The sequence below is a fragment of the Trichechus manatus genome, unplaced genomic scaffold, assembly GCF_000243295.1.
Source record: "Trichechus manatus latirostris isolate Lorelei unplaced genomic scaffold, TriManLat1.0 scaffold00069, whole genome shotgun sequence".
NCBI lineage: Eukaryota > Metazoa > Chordata > Mammalia > Sirenia > Trichechidae > Trichechus > Trichechus manatus.
In genome coordinates this window covers 4,076,516-4,090,612 of record NW_004444005.1, presented here as the reverse complement: position 1 = coordinate 4,090,612, position 14,097 = coordinate 4,076,516, and the positions used below count along the sequence as shown (strand labels likewise).

At 47.8% G+C, this 14,097-nt stretch overlaps 1 protein-coding gene across 3 annotated transcripts in view; it reads left to right on the top strand.

Annotated features, from left to right (window-relative positions):
* TCF20 (transcription factor 20) overlaps positions 1-14,097 on the top strand; it is a 177,869-nt gene that overhangs the window by 122,664 nt on the left and 41,108 nt on the right. For all 3 annotated transcript variants that reach the window (XM_023734590.1, XM_023734589.1, XM_023734591.1), the window contains exon 2: positions 6,917-12,664. In XM_023734590.1, coding sequence (XP_023590358.1) covers positions 6,953-12,664 — 5,712 coding nt within the window. In that variant the 5' untranslated portion in view covers positions 6,917-6,952. The remainder of the gene's footprint in view (positions 1-6,916; positions 12,665-14,097) is intronic.

The following is a 14,097-nucleotide window of genomic DNA, read 5'->3' as shown; positions in this document are numbered from 1 at the left end:
CGCTTTCTGTTTACTATGAATGTTTTGCTTGTTTAACTTCTCTGAGCACCTGGTATTGGATGTGGCATGTGGTAGGCATGCAGTAAATAAATGATGGCTACAAATTATTATCTGACCCAAGTGCTTGTCCAGGATTTTCAAACACATGGGTTTGGGTCTTCGTGCTCCATTTGTGGTGAAAGAAAAGAATATGGGCTTTAGAATCAAACGAATTTGAGTTAGAATATCAACTACAACATGTCCTAGGGGAGTGACTTTTTGCAAATTACATAATTTATCTGGGTTTCTTTTCTCATCCATAGGTTGAGGTATATGTAGAGCCCCACAGTGCTGACATAAAGACATTGCTTAATAAACGGCAGCTATTGGTACATCCCACCACCTGTCTGTCACTTTGTTGTACTGTGGTGGCTTGCCTGTTGCTATGACGCTGGAAGCTATGCCACTAGTATTACAAATACCAGCCGGGTCACCCATGGTGGACAGGTTCCAGCAGAGCTTCCAGACTAAGAAGAAAGGCCTGGCAATCTATTTTCAAAAATTAGCCAATGAAAACCTTGTGGATTCCAACAGGATATTGCCCAATATAGTACTGGAAGATGAGCCCCCTGGGTTAGAAGACACTCAGAATATGACTGGGGACACAATAGCCACAATAGTGAACTCAGACATAACCCGTGATCATGAAGATGGTATAGGACCAGGCTGCGTTTCGTTCTGTTACACATAAAGTCACCGTAAGTCAGAGTTTACTCAGCGGGAACAAACAGCAACAATCATTACGTCAGTAGCACACACCTTAGATACAGGTTAAAAGTATTTTACAAAGTTTGATTTTACTAAGCAGAGAAAGGCAACAGATTCTCTGCTTTAAGGAAGACTTGTAGAAAAGGTCACATTTCGGGAACCTCAGATTCTGAGAGCCATATGACCTGACATGGTAGGAAGAATTTCAGGGCCTAGGTGTGTGTCAGAGAGGCCAGGATGACAGTGAACTGTGGCAGTGGGGACTGAGCAGGTTTGTTTGAGAGGGTGGGAGGGGCAGAAACTTGAAGAGGGCTTCAAGGCATGTGGGAAAGGAGGCGCTGTCAAAATGCAGGGGAAGAAAAGCTCTTCCAGAAGACTGGTGCCGGGAAAGAGAATTTCTGGAAATGTTAATGGAATCCAAAGAAGATTCAAATGGCAGTGACAAGGATGGAGAGGCAGAGGGCAAATACAAGAAGTGAAGAAAGGTCATGATTCGGTAACACAGTAAATACAAAGAGTTAAAGTAAGAGATGAGTCTGGGATTGTTCTGAAGCTTCTTAGGGTATCTGAGAGATGATGGTGGTTTTCCTTGAGGATGAGAAGTTGGGCCAACTGAGGAAAGAACAATACTGTCTTTGCTGCTGAAAATGAGTTGGTGACTGCCTAAGAATAAATATGTTTTGTCATCTTTGTAGGTATTATTCCAGCCACAAGTGATACTGCCCAGAGTCCTTAGATGCAAAAGTGACTCTTCTGTCTCCCCACTGCCACTTAAAGAGGGTCCTGCGTGATCATGAAAACCCTTGCCCCATAGCTAATAAGGCCTGTAGACCCCACCCCACTCCATCCCTGGCACTCAAAGCCCTGAACCTGCTTACAACTCTGTTTTTAGTATTCCTTCCTATTCTGAACCCTGGGCATTTCTTACTTTCCTTGCAGCGGGGCTGTGCATTTTGTCAGACATTTCTAGGTGTTTTGTTGAGGAAGGATTTTCAGTCCCTCTGGTATGCCACGTTGTGTGAAATAGAAGTTTCCTGCTCCCCAGGTGATAACAGCGTGCTCTGAAGCCCAGGAACGAGAGAGGAGCTCTGTCAGCCAGGGTCCCAGTAGAAAACAGATGGCACACTCAAACCAGGTGATTGGAGGAAGGCTTGATTGTGTCATTCAGGGTTCATTCAGGAAAAGGGTCGCTGTCTATGCCAGGTATGAAGGGTTTTAATATAGAAATTAAGAGTTTGCACAACGAGGGAAGAACTGGGAATGTGAGGGTCAGGGAAGTGGCTCCTGGCCGTCTCCCACTGTAGCACCACAGTGGGCGTTTTGCAGGAGCTGGCAGCGTGCAGCTGCTGCGACCTCTCCTTTTCTTCTGCCTTCCAAATCTCTTTCATGCTTCTGTTTGCCAGACTGTAACCCAGAACTATACTGCAGGGATCATCAGCCCCAGCCTCTGATCTGCAGAGAACTTAGAAGAGCTTGCTCACAATGCTGAGTTGACATCAATGCAGATGATTATATTTATAAAGGAGCTGTTTACAAAGGGTGAGAAGGGTTTGGAGAAATCATCGAGAGAAGGTGAAGTCTCCTGGGTTAGCACTAGCAAGGAGCTGTTACTACATCTAGGCTTGAAGGGCAAGAGGAAGAAGTGGTTCCGGGGAGCCTGGAGAAGGTGGCTGTTTGGGTCTCCTGTCCAGAGCTGTGGCCATTGGTGGAACATCTCAGCCAACCTCAGTGACCACAGGGTGGGAGCCAGGAGAATAAATTCTTCTATCCTTTTCTCCTCCCCTGTCTTACTAGCCACACTGGACCAGAAGCCAGAGGTCAGTGGGGCCTGGTGACAGTCTATACAGCATCCCCTCTCCAGGGCCTAGAGTGGCTGAAGACAGGGAGGGGAGCTGGGGCCAAGAACGCCCACCGCACTAGGGCCGGAGCCAGAGGCACATGTGTTGTTAATATCTTAAGGATTGGAGCATTTTTTAAGGCAAGGAAGGGCAATAAACAAAAAAAATCAGTGGTTAAACCTGGAATGAAAGAGGAAACAAGTACTTGGAAAGATGAGAGGAAACTGCCTTGAGAGTTTGGAGAACTTTGCAGAGAAGAGACTGGATTAGGGAGTGGGATGATGTTGGACATGTGAAGGAAGCCGGGAGAAGAAAGCTGATGGTGGTGGTTTTCTGTAAGACAGCCAGGTCATCGGCCCTCAGGGTGGAGAGAGAGGCCTCCCGTCAGGGAAGCAGTGGTAGCAAGGTCAGTGTGTGGGCTCTGGGCTGTTGAACATGAAGTCACTGGATTCTGGACTTAGCTGGTACACTTCCACGACTTTCTGATACTGCTCAGAAATGTTAGGAATAAGTGAGGAAAACGGGGAGGGAAGCATGTTGGTGAACCTCTTCTCACCGAGTCTGTACAACTTCCTTAGTGACTGATTTGCTTTCTTTCGCCCATCAGGTTTTCTTTACTGCATTTGTATGCATTCCAAAAAAGGGTATTAATCATTTGTCATTCTTAATCACATGCTTTAAAACTGATTACACTGATGCTTTGTCTTTTTTTAATGGTGGGATAGTATTAGAATGATCTTTATCATTAACCAATTGTATAATGCTAAAATTACAACAAATACTCGGAAGTTAAGTTTTTAATTCCTAGCATACTTGCTTTTCCTAACTGCTTTACTTGGAACTACTAGAAAAGATAAAACTCGTAACCACCTTCTGATACTCAGATACTTCCTGTATGCTAAGACTATTTAACTTGACTGGTACCCTGCAGGAGGTATTTGGTTGTGGTTTTTTCCTTTTCTTCTAGTTCATAAACCAGAACAATAAGGAGAAGGGGCAGCATGCCGAGATGGGAATCTAAAGGGAGGGGCTGAGAACAGCGCTCAGAAGGAGTCGTTGTGCCCAGCCTGTTTCCCTGTCTGGAGATAGTGTCCTCAGGATCAGGGTGGCTGCAGGCGTGTGTGCCAATGCTTATAGTAGTGGCTCCTGTTTAGGGAAAATATGGAGCAAGTGGCAACATTGTTTATAAACTCCAGTCTTCAGAAATCTGATTTTATTTGCAGAAGGATGAATTAAACAACATGTCAAGTATTTATTTATAGATTGTCTCTCAAGAAAGCTTTTCATTAGTTGAAACTGTCAGATTTGGTCTTTTTGTTCAGCTTAACCCATTGCCCTTCTTTTATCATCTAGAAAAGGCCGTTGACACTAAGAGCTAGGATAGAAGCCCACCACAAACAGGAAAAATAGTGCGTGGACAGAATTGTTCTGGCAGTCCCAGAAATAACGGAGGAGTTGGAGAAGCAGCTGGCAGCGGCGTGGAATTATTTGTGAGAGGGAGGCAGAGAAGAGACTTACACTTAAAAGTATTGTTGGTGGCCCCCACTTTCAAGGCTGACCTCTGACAGGACAAGTGGCAGCTGTCAACTGACTGAGTAAGGATCCTCTGGGTAGTGTCAGGAACGTGGCCTGGGGGGCATGTCGAGCTCGACCCTCATCAGCCCTGCTGCTCGGGAGCTGCGTGGTTTCCTCATCTGTAAAATGAGGAGATTGATGTTGTTGTGAGGATTGAGTTAATGCATGTAAAGTGCTAGAACAGTATCGCGCTTTATATTGTACATACTCAAATAGTTCTCATCTGTTGCCCTGCAGACTTATGGGAACAAAGAACACAGCAGTCTGTTGCAGAGAATGAGAGCGGTTTCCTTCAGATTTGGGGATTATTTGTACTTGGCTATTTAGAGATTGCTTTGGGTCATGTGACCATAATCAAATTTAATATCAAAGCAGTTGACTCGGCTGTTCGTCTGGCTATTTCAGATTTGAGAAAGATATTTCAGGAGGAGGTGGGTTAAGCTTTCAAGAGTTTGGGATTACCACCTTCCGCTGTGAGCCATGTTTACTTTTCGAAGTCTTTCCTCAGGGTCTCATGTGGACCCGAGTTGGGTTTTTTCCCTTGGATCTGGACCTGGAAGATACATGGGCAGGGTTTTCCTCATTCTCCAGCTCTGCTTTTGGATCCTATTGTTTTGTCTTCCTGCAGTTCTCCCTGCCCACTCCCACACTGCCATCCCTGAATATGCAAATTCTAGCTGAGTTCTTCAAGGCCCCAGTTGTACACCATTTATTTTCTCCTTCACATGGTTGCCTGCCGTGTGCTCCTTGCTGTTTTAATGACACAGAGATTACATCAGGGAACAGGCACAAGTCTGCCTTTCATGGAGCTTGCATTCTAGTGGGGAGAGACAGACGGTAAACAAGTAGCATACATGTGGGGAATAAGTGCTGGAAGGAAACTAAAGCCAGAAGGGTGTGGGGGGAGGAAGAGATAGGGAGAGCCGGGGAAAACCCAAAAAACCAAACCTGTTGCCGTCGAGTCGAGTCCCACTCTGACCCAGTAGGACAGAGTAGAACTGCCCCATAGAGTTTCCAAGGTTGTAGTCTTTATGGAAGCAGACTGTCAAATCTTTCTCCTGCTGAGCCACTGGTGAACTCAAACCACCGACCTTTCAGTTAGCAGCTGAGAGCTTAACCACTGTGCCACAAGGTCTCCTTAGAGCTTGCAGGGAGGGGTTGTAATTTGCTACTTTAAATAGGATGGCCAGGGAAGGTCTTACCAGTCAGGTGACATTTGCCAGATTGAATATGGCTGTGAGGGTGAGCATCTCAGGTGGGAGCAAAGTCCCTAAGTAGGAATGTGGTGGGCCATTCCAGGTGTAAGGATGGGGTCAGAGGTCATGGGGTGGGCTAGGCCTCAGAGACTGGCTTCACACTGAAGGAGATGGGGATCCACAGTAGGGTTTTGAAATAAGATGGAGTCTGAGTTACCTTTTAAAAGGATCACCGACTTACCCACAGGCAACTCCATTTTCAGCTCCCCTGAGAGGGAGCTAAGGCAAGCTTCACAAAGCACTGTAGGACAGCACTGTCTGTTAGTAAATCACCTTATCCCATATGTGTTTCATAAGATCTTTTTTAAGCAATTGATTTTAAAGTCATTTGGAGCCAGTTTGGGTTTCTCCTATTCATCTCTGAACCTGGGAAGAAGACAGGCCTGAGCAAAAGGCAAAATAAAAATCAGCTCTTAGTTAATTGTTTTAAGAGGAAGAGGGATGTGGTAGCAAAGAACCCAAAACCAAACTCACTGGGGTCAACTCAGTTCTGACTCATAGCAAGTCTGCAGGACAGAATAGAACTGCCCCATAGGGTTTCCAAGGAGCGGCTGGTGGATTCGAACTGCCAGCCTTTTGGTTAGCAGCCAGGCTCTTAACCACTGCGCCACCAGGGCTCCATGTTAGCAAAGATGCTTTGCAAAGTGTTGGCTCAATCAAATAACTATGGGAAGGGTCACTTTGTGAATGCCATCTACTAGATTGGCAAATCAGAAATCACATGGGTGTTAAAAGTGCTGGAACTTCTCGTCATTGCGACTCTCTAGCCTTTTGTACCCGGGGGGTGGGGTGGGTGGTTGAGAGGGCATCTTGGACACAGTTAAGCCGCGAGAAGAGGTTGACTCCCACGTCTGTGTGGTTGACTTGCAGCGTAAGGAATCCATGCAGGTGATAAGGGTTGAGTGTTCTGGGGTCATCACAAGTCACTGGTAATTACAGTAAACCCGCAATAATGTACATTTGGATATAAGGGACTTGCTTCCGTCCTCAGGCCGGTTCCATTTATCAAAGGGGGAACAGAAGGAGGCCAGGCAGCTAATGGAGTGACCTCATCATTGTTTGAGAGTCTCAGTTCAGTGATCAGGCTTATATATGAAAGCAAAGAAATGAAAGTGTTTTTCTCACCCCCACCCCCCAGTAACTAGAAGATTTGTTTTAAAATTGCTGTTTTTCAGTTACAACACAGCCTCATATTTTAACCCAGTGGAATTTTGGGGGCCCATTTATCTGTAATGAAGTTTTTACTATATTGAATTTGTGTTTACCCTGAACGTTTTTTTTTTCATTCTGATAGACTTCTCCTCACTTTTTAGGCCATTTGTTTGCTTATTTGGATTTTAAGAAATGGATAAGATAAGAAATAGAAGGAGATGAAATTCAAACCAGTGAGCTTCATCTGAGCATCTGAATTACCTTATCCCCTTCGTAACCTAGACTTGATTTTTTATTTGTATTGAGAAGATGCTTGTCTAATATTTTTCTTTCTCTTCCCATTTCTAGGAGGGCTGTTGGCCTGCTGCTGTGCTGCTGAACAGTATGCAGTCCTTTCGGGAGCAAAGCAGTTACCACGGAAACCAGCAGAGCTACCCGCAGGAGGTACACGGCTCCTCCCGGATAGAAGAGTTCAGCCCTCGCCAGGCCCAGATGTTCCAGAATTTTGGCAGTGGAGGTGGTGGTAGTGGCAGCAGTAGCAGTAGTGGGGGTGGACGGCGAGGAACAGCAGCTGCTGCTGCAGCGATGGCTAGCGAAACCTCTGGCCATCAAGGCTACCAGGGTTTCAGGAAGGAAGCTGGAGATTTTTACTATATGGCAGGGAACAAAGACCCCGTGGCAGCAGGAACCCCGCAGCCTCCTCAGCGAAGGCCTTCTGGGCCTGTGCAGAGCTATGGACCCCCCCAGGGGAGCAGCTTTGGCAATCAGTATGGGAGTGAGGGTCATGTGGGCCAGTTTCAAGCACAGCACTCTGCCCTTGGTGGTGTGTCTCATTATCAGCAGGATTACACGGGGCCTTTCTCTCCAGGGAGCGCTCAGTACCAGCAGCAGGCTTCCAGCCAGCAGCAGCAGCAGCAAGTACAGCAGTTGAGACAGCAGCTTTACCAGTCCCATCAGCCTCTGCCACAAGCCACTGGCCAGCCAGCGTCTGGCTCATCCCATCTACAGCCGATGCAGCGGCCTTCAACTCTGCCGTCCTCTGCTACTGGTTATCAGTTAAGAGTGGGTCAGTTTGGCCAACACTACCAGTCTTCTGCCTCTTCCTCCTCCTCCTCCTCCTTTCCTTCACCACAGCGTTTCAGCCAGTCTGGACAGAGCTATGATGGTAGTTACAGTGTGAATGCTGGTTCCCAGTATGAAGGACATAACGTGGGTTCTAACACACAGGCTTATGGAACACAATCAAATTATAGCTATCAGCCTCAATCTATGAAAAGTTTTGAACAGGCAAAGATTCCACAAGGGACCCAGCAGGGGCAGCAGCAGCAGCAACAGCAGCAGCAGCAGGGGCAGCAGCAGCAGCAGCAGCAGGGGCAGCAGCAGGGGCAGCAGCAGCAGCAGCAGCATCCTCAGCATGTGATGCAGTATAGCAACACCACCCCCAAGCTGCCCCTGCAAAGCCAGGTAGGGCAGTACAGCCAGCCTGAGGTTCCTGTGCGGTCCCCCATGCAGTTCCATCAGAACTTCAGCCCCATTTCTAATCCTTCTCCAGCTGCCTCTGTGGTTCAGTCTCCAAGCTGTAGCTCTACCCCATCTCCTCTCATGCAAAGTGGGGAGAATCTCCAGTGTGGACAAAGCAGTGTGCCCATGGGCTCCAGAAACAGAATTTTACAGTTAATGCCTCAACTCAGTCCAACCCCATCAATGATGCCCAGTCCTAACTCTCATGCTGCAGGCTTCAAAGGATTTGGACTAGAAGGCATGCCAGAAAAGCGACTGACAGATCCCGGGCTGAGTAGTTTGAGTGCTCTGAGTACTCAGGTGGCCAATCTTCCCAATACTGTCCAGCACATGTTACTTTCTGATGCCCTGACACCTCAGAAGAAGACCTCCAAGAGGCCCTCCTCATCTTCTAAGAAAGCAGACAGCTGCACAAACTCTGAAGGCTCCTCACAGCCTGAAGAACAGCTGAAGTCTCCCATGGCAGAGTCATTGGATGGAGGCTGCTCCAGCAGTTCTGAGGATCAAGGCGAGAGAGTGAGGCAACTTAGCGGCCAGAGCACCAGCTCTGACACCACCTACAAGGGTGGCACCTCAGAGAAAGCCAGCTCCTCACCCGCGCAGGGCACTCAGAATGAACCACCCCGGCTCAGTGCCAGTCCTGCAGCAAGAGAAGAGGCTGCCTCGCCAGGTGCTAAGGATACACCATTGTCATCCGAGGGCACCCCAAAAGTCAATGAGAAGACTGTTGGGGTGATTGTCTCCCGGGAAGCCATGGCAAGTCGGGTAGAAAAGACTGGTGGACAAGATAAGGGTTCTCCAGAGGATGATCCTGTGGCCACTCAAAGTCCACCTAGCACTGGTGGGGCCAAGGAAACCAGCCACACAACACTTCCACAGCCAGAGCCTCCAGGAGGAGGGGGCAAAGGAAACAAGAACGGAGATAGTAGCTCCAACCACAATGGAGAAGGAAATGGCCAGAGCGGGCATTCTGCAGTGGGCCCTAGTTTTACAGGCAGAACTGAGCCAAGCAAATCTCCTGGAAGCCTGCGCTACAGTTACAAAGATAGTTTTGGGTCAGCCATGCCACGGAATGTCAGTGGCTTTCCTCAGTATCCTCCAGGGCAGGAAAAGGGGGATTTCACTGGCCATGGGGAACGAAAGGGTAGAAATGAGAAATTCCCCAGCCTCCTGCAGGAGGTACTTCAGGGTTACCACCACCACCCCGACAGGAGGTATTCAAGGAGCACCCAGGAGCACCAGGGGATGGCTGGTGGCCTAGAAGGATCCTCGAGGCCCAATGTATTAGTTAGTCAAACCAATGAATTAGCTAGCAGGGGCCTTCTGAACAAAAGCATAGGCTCCCTATTAGAAAACCCCCACTGGGGCCCCTGGGAAAGGAAATCAAGCAGCACAGCTCCTGAAATGAAACAGATCAATTTGGCTGACTATCCGATTCCCAGAAAGTTTGAAATAGAGCCTCAGTCGTCAGCACACGAGCCTGGGGGTTCTCTATCTGAAAGAAGATCAGTGATCTGTGACATATCTCCACTAAGACAGATTGTCAGGGACCCAGGGGCTCACTCACTGGGACACATGGGTGCCGACACCAGAATGGGGAGGAGTGAACGTCTCAATCCAAGTTTAAGTCAGTCGGTCATTCTTCCCGGTGGGTTGGTGTCCATGGAAACAAAACTGAAATCCCAGAGTGGGCAGATAAAAGAGGAAGACTTTGAACAATCTAAATCCCAGGCTAGTTTCAACAACAAGAAATCTGGAGACCACTGCCACCCTACCAGCATCAAACATGAGTCTTACCGAGGCAACGCCAGTCCTGGAGCAGCGGTCCACGATTCCATCTCAGACTATGGCCCTCAACAAGAGAGTAGACCCACACCCATGCGGCGGGTCCCTGGCAGAGTCAGTGGTCGGGAGGGCATGAGGGGTCGGTCCCATTCTCAGTATCACGACTTTTCAGAAAAATTGAAGATGTCTCCTGGGAGGAGCAGAGGCCCAGGGGGAGACCCTCATCACATGAACCCGCATATGACCTTCTCAGAGAGGGGCAACAGGAGTTCCTTACACGCTCCCTTTTCTCCCAACTCAGAAAGCCTGGCCTCTGCTTATCACACAAACGCTCGGGCTCATGCTTACGGCGACCCTAACACAGGCTTGAATTCTCAGCTCCATTATAAGAGACAGATGTACCAACAGCAGCAAGAGGAATATAAAGACTGGAGCAGCACTTCTGCTCAGGGGGTCATCGCTGCTGCACAGCACAGGCAGGAGGGGCTGCGCAAGAGCCCGAGGCAGCAGCAGTTTCTCGACAGAGTGCGGAGCCCTCTGAAAAATGACAAAGATGGTATGATGTATGGTCCACCAATGGGGACTTACCATGACCCAAGCAGTCAGGAAGCTGGGCGCTGCCTCTTGTCTAGTGATGGTCTGCCTAACAAAGGCATGGAATTGAAACATGGCTCCCAGAAGTTACAACAGGAGTCTTGTTGGGATCTTTCTCGGCAGACTTCCCCAGCCAAAAGCAGTGGTCCTCCAGGAATGTCCAATCAAAAAAGGTATGGACCACCCCACGAGACTGATGGACATGGACTAGCTGAGTCTACACAGTCATCCAAACCTAGTAATGTTATGCTACGACTTCCAGGCCAAGAGGATCATTCTCCTCAAAACCCCTTAATTATGAGAAGGCGTGTCCGTTCTTTTATCTCTCCCATTCCCAGTAAAAGACAGTCACAAGATGTGAAGAACAGTAACACTGAAGACAAAGGGCGCCTCCTTCCCCCATCAAAAGAAGGTGCTGATAAAGCATTTAATTCCTATGCCCATCTTCCTCACAGTCAGGATATCAAAGGTATCCCTAAGAGAGAGTCCTCCAAGGACCTTACAAGTCTAGATAATAGAAACTGCCCTGCTGTTACCCTCACAAGCCCTGCTAAGACCAAAATACTGCCCCCACGGAAAGGACGGGGATTGAAGTTGGAAGCTATCGTTCAGAAGATCACATCCCCAAATATTAGGAGGAGTGCGTCCTCCAACAGCACGGAAGCTGGGGGGGACACAGTTACTCTTGATGACATACTGTCTCTGAAGAGTGGACCTCCTGAAGGTGGGAGTGTTGCTGTCCAGGAAGGTGAGATGGAGAAGAGAAAAGGTGAGGTGGTATCTGACCTAGTCAATCCAACAAACCAGGAATTGAACATTGAAAAGCCCCTTCCAAGGTCCTCAGAAGAGTGGCGTGGCAGTGGGGACGACAAAGTGAAGACAGAGACACATCCAGAAACGGTTGCTGCTGGAAAGGAACTCCCTGGTGCCATGGCATCCGCAACCTCACAAAAGCCTGGTAGTAACCAAGGGAGACCAGATGGTTCCCTGGGTGGGACAGCACCTTTAATCTTTCCTGACTCAAAGAATGTATCTCCAGTGGGCATATTAGCTCCTGAGGCAAACCCCAAGACTGAAGAGAAGGAGAACGATACAGTGACCATTTCACCCAAACAGGAGGGTTTCCCCCCAAAGGGATATTTCCCATCAGGAAAGAAGAAGGGGAGACCCATTGGTAGTGTGAATAAGCAAAAGAAGCAACAGCAGCCACCACCCCCACCCCCTCAGCCCGCACACATACCAGAAGGTTCTGCAGATGGAGAGCCAAAGCCAAAAAAGCAGAGACAAAGGAGGGAGAGACGGAAGCCTGGGGCACAGCCACGGAAGCGGAAAACCAAACAAGCAGTTCCCATCGTAGAACCCCAAGAACCCGAGATCAAACTGAAGTATGCCACCCAGCCACTGGATAAAGCTGACGCCAAGAACAAGTCTTTTTTCCCTTATATCCATGTAGTAAATAAGTGTGAACTCGGAGCCGTTTGTACAATCATCAATGCTGAAGAGGAAGAACAGACCAAATTGGTGAGGGGCCGGAAGGGTCAGAGATCACTGACGCCTCCGCCCAGCATCACCGAAAGCAAGGCGCTCCCCGCTTCATCCTTCATGCTGCAGGGACCTGTTGTGACAGAGTCTTCTGTTATGGGGCACCTGGTTTGCTGTCTGTGTGGCAAGTGGGCCAGTTACCGGAACATGGGTGACCTCTTTGGACCCTTTTATCCCCAAGATTATGCAGCCACTCTCCCGAAGAATCCGCCTCCCAAGAGAGCTGCGGAAATGCAGAGCAAAGTGAAGGTACGGCACAAAAGCGCCTCCAATGGCTCCAAGACGGACACTGAGGAGGAGGAAGAGCAGCAGCAACAGCAGAAAGAGCAGAGGAGCCTGGCTGCCCACCCCAGGTTTAAGCGGCGACACCGCTCAGAAGACTGTGGCGGAGGCCCTCGGTCACTGTCCAGGGGGCTCCCTTGTAAAAAAGCAACCATCGAGAGCAGCAATGAAAAGACTGCTTTGGACTCAAAACCCTGTGTGCCCACCACTTCGGAAGGTGGCCCCGAGCTGGAGTTACAAATCCCTGAACTACCTCTTGACAGCAATGAATTTTGGGTCCATGAGGGTTGTATTCTCTGGGCCAATGGTATCTACCTGGTCTGCGGCAGGCTCTACGGCCTACAGGAAGCGCTGGAAATAGCCAGAGAGATGGTGAGTACCAGAATCCCTTACAGTTTGTTTGCTCTTTTACACTCGTTACTTCATTTTGGTTCCATTTCTTCCTCCTTTACCTGTTACCGGTAAAGTAAAGCCTTGCTTCTTATTCGTACATATCACATGATTACTTCTCCAAATTTAGAGCCCCTAGGCCCAAATGCTAGACTGAAAATGAAATAGGCAATTTGTGAAAGATTTATTTAACTTTGGTTTTTATCACTATAACATGTCCGTAGGTTACAAAGTCATGCAAGTGCTATGTTGTTGTTAGGTGCCATTAAGTCGATTTCAACTCACAGCGACCCCGTGTGACAGTAGAACTGCCCCATAGCGTTTTCCTGGCTGTAATCTTTATGGGAGCAGATTGATGCCAAGACTTGCTCCCACGGAGCTGCCACGTGTGTTTGAACTGCCAGCCTTTTGATTAGCGGCCTAGCGCTTATCCGATTGTGCTACCAGGGCTCCTGCAAGTGCTATAAAGCTTATTAAACAAGGGTCCCTGTTGCACCCCTCCTCACCCCTGGTTCCAGCTTCCCAGAAGCAGTCACTTTCAACAGTCTCAACTTCAAAAGTTGCTGCTTCTGCCACTTTCCTCTGTTTCTGAATAAAAAGCATTTACTATTTGTTATTTATTGGGTTTTTTTTTTTTTTTACTTTTAGACGTCTACTGACTATTGTAAATGAAAATTTAGCACTTAACCCTTCCTACCACACACACTCACACACACACTCCCCCTTTCCTCCCATTCTCCAGAATATCCTGTGTTCAGTTTAGTGATTATGCAAATACTGATGAAGTATACTATGATTATATTTCATTTCTTGTAAAACTTTTCATTTCTCTAGGATTATTTCATGTTCTCATTTGCTTTTTATTTTCTTGGACCACATCTTTCTATCCCAGACTTTCCAGTCTTTAGGTGTATCTTGTAGCTCTTATCCTGGGACATATCTTCATCATCATCCACTTCTTTTCTCTGTTGAATGTTGAGTACTGTCTTCCTCTTTCTTAGTATGAGTCCTCACTTAATGGAGTACATCATCCTTTAGTAGTTTCCTGAAGAGGGTATGTGGAGGGTCCATTTGTTGAGATCTTGTATATCTGAACATGTCTTCATCCCACCTTCATTTTTCATTGAGGGTTGGCTGGGTATAGCAGTCTCGATTTGAAATAATTTTCCCTCTATATCTTGAAGTCATTGCTCCTGGCTTTTCCTCTAGCTCCCAGTGTTGCAGTTGAGCAGACTGGAGTCATTCTGATTTTCAGTCATTTGTATATGATCTGTTTTTCTCTTCTGGAAGATTTGAGGATCTAATTTTCTCTAGGGTCCTGAAATTTCACAGTGATATGCCTTGAGGTAGGTCTTTTTTCAGTCATTGTGCTGGACACTCAGATCTCACTCCATCTGAAAATTCATGTTTTTCAG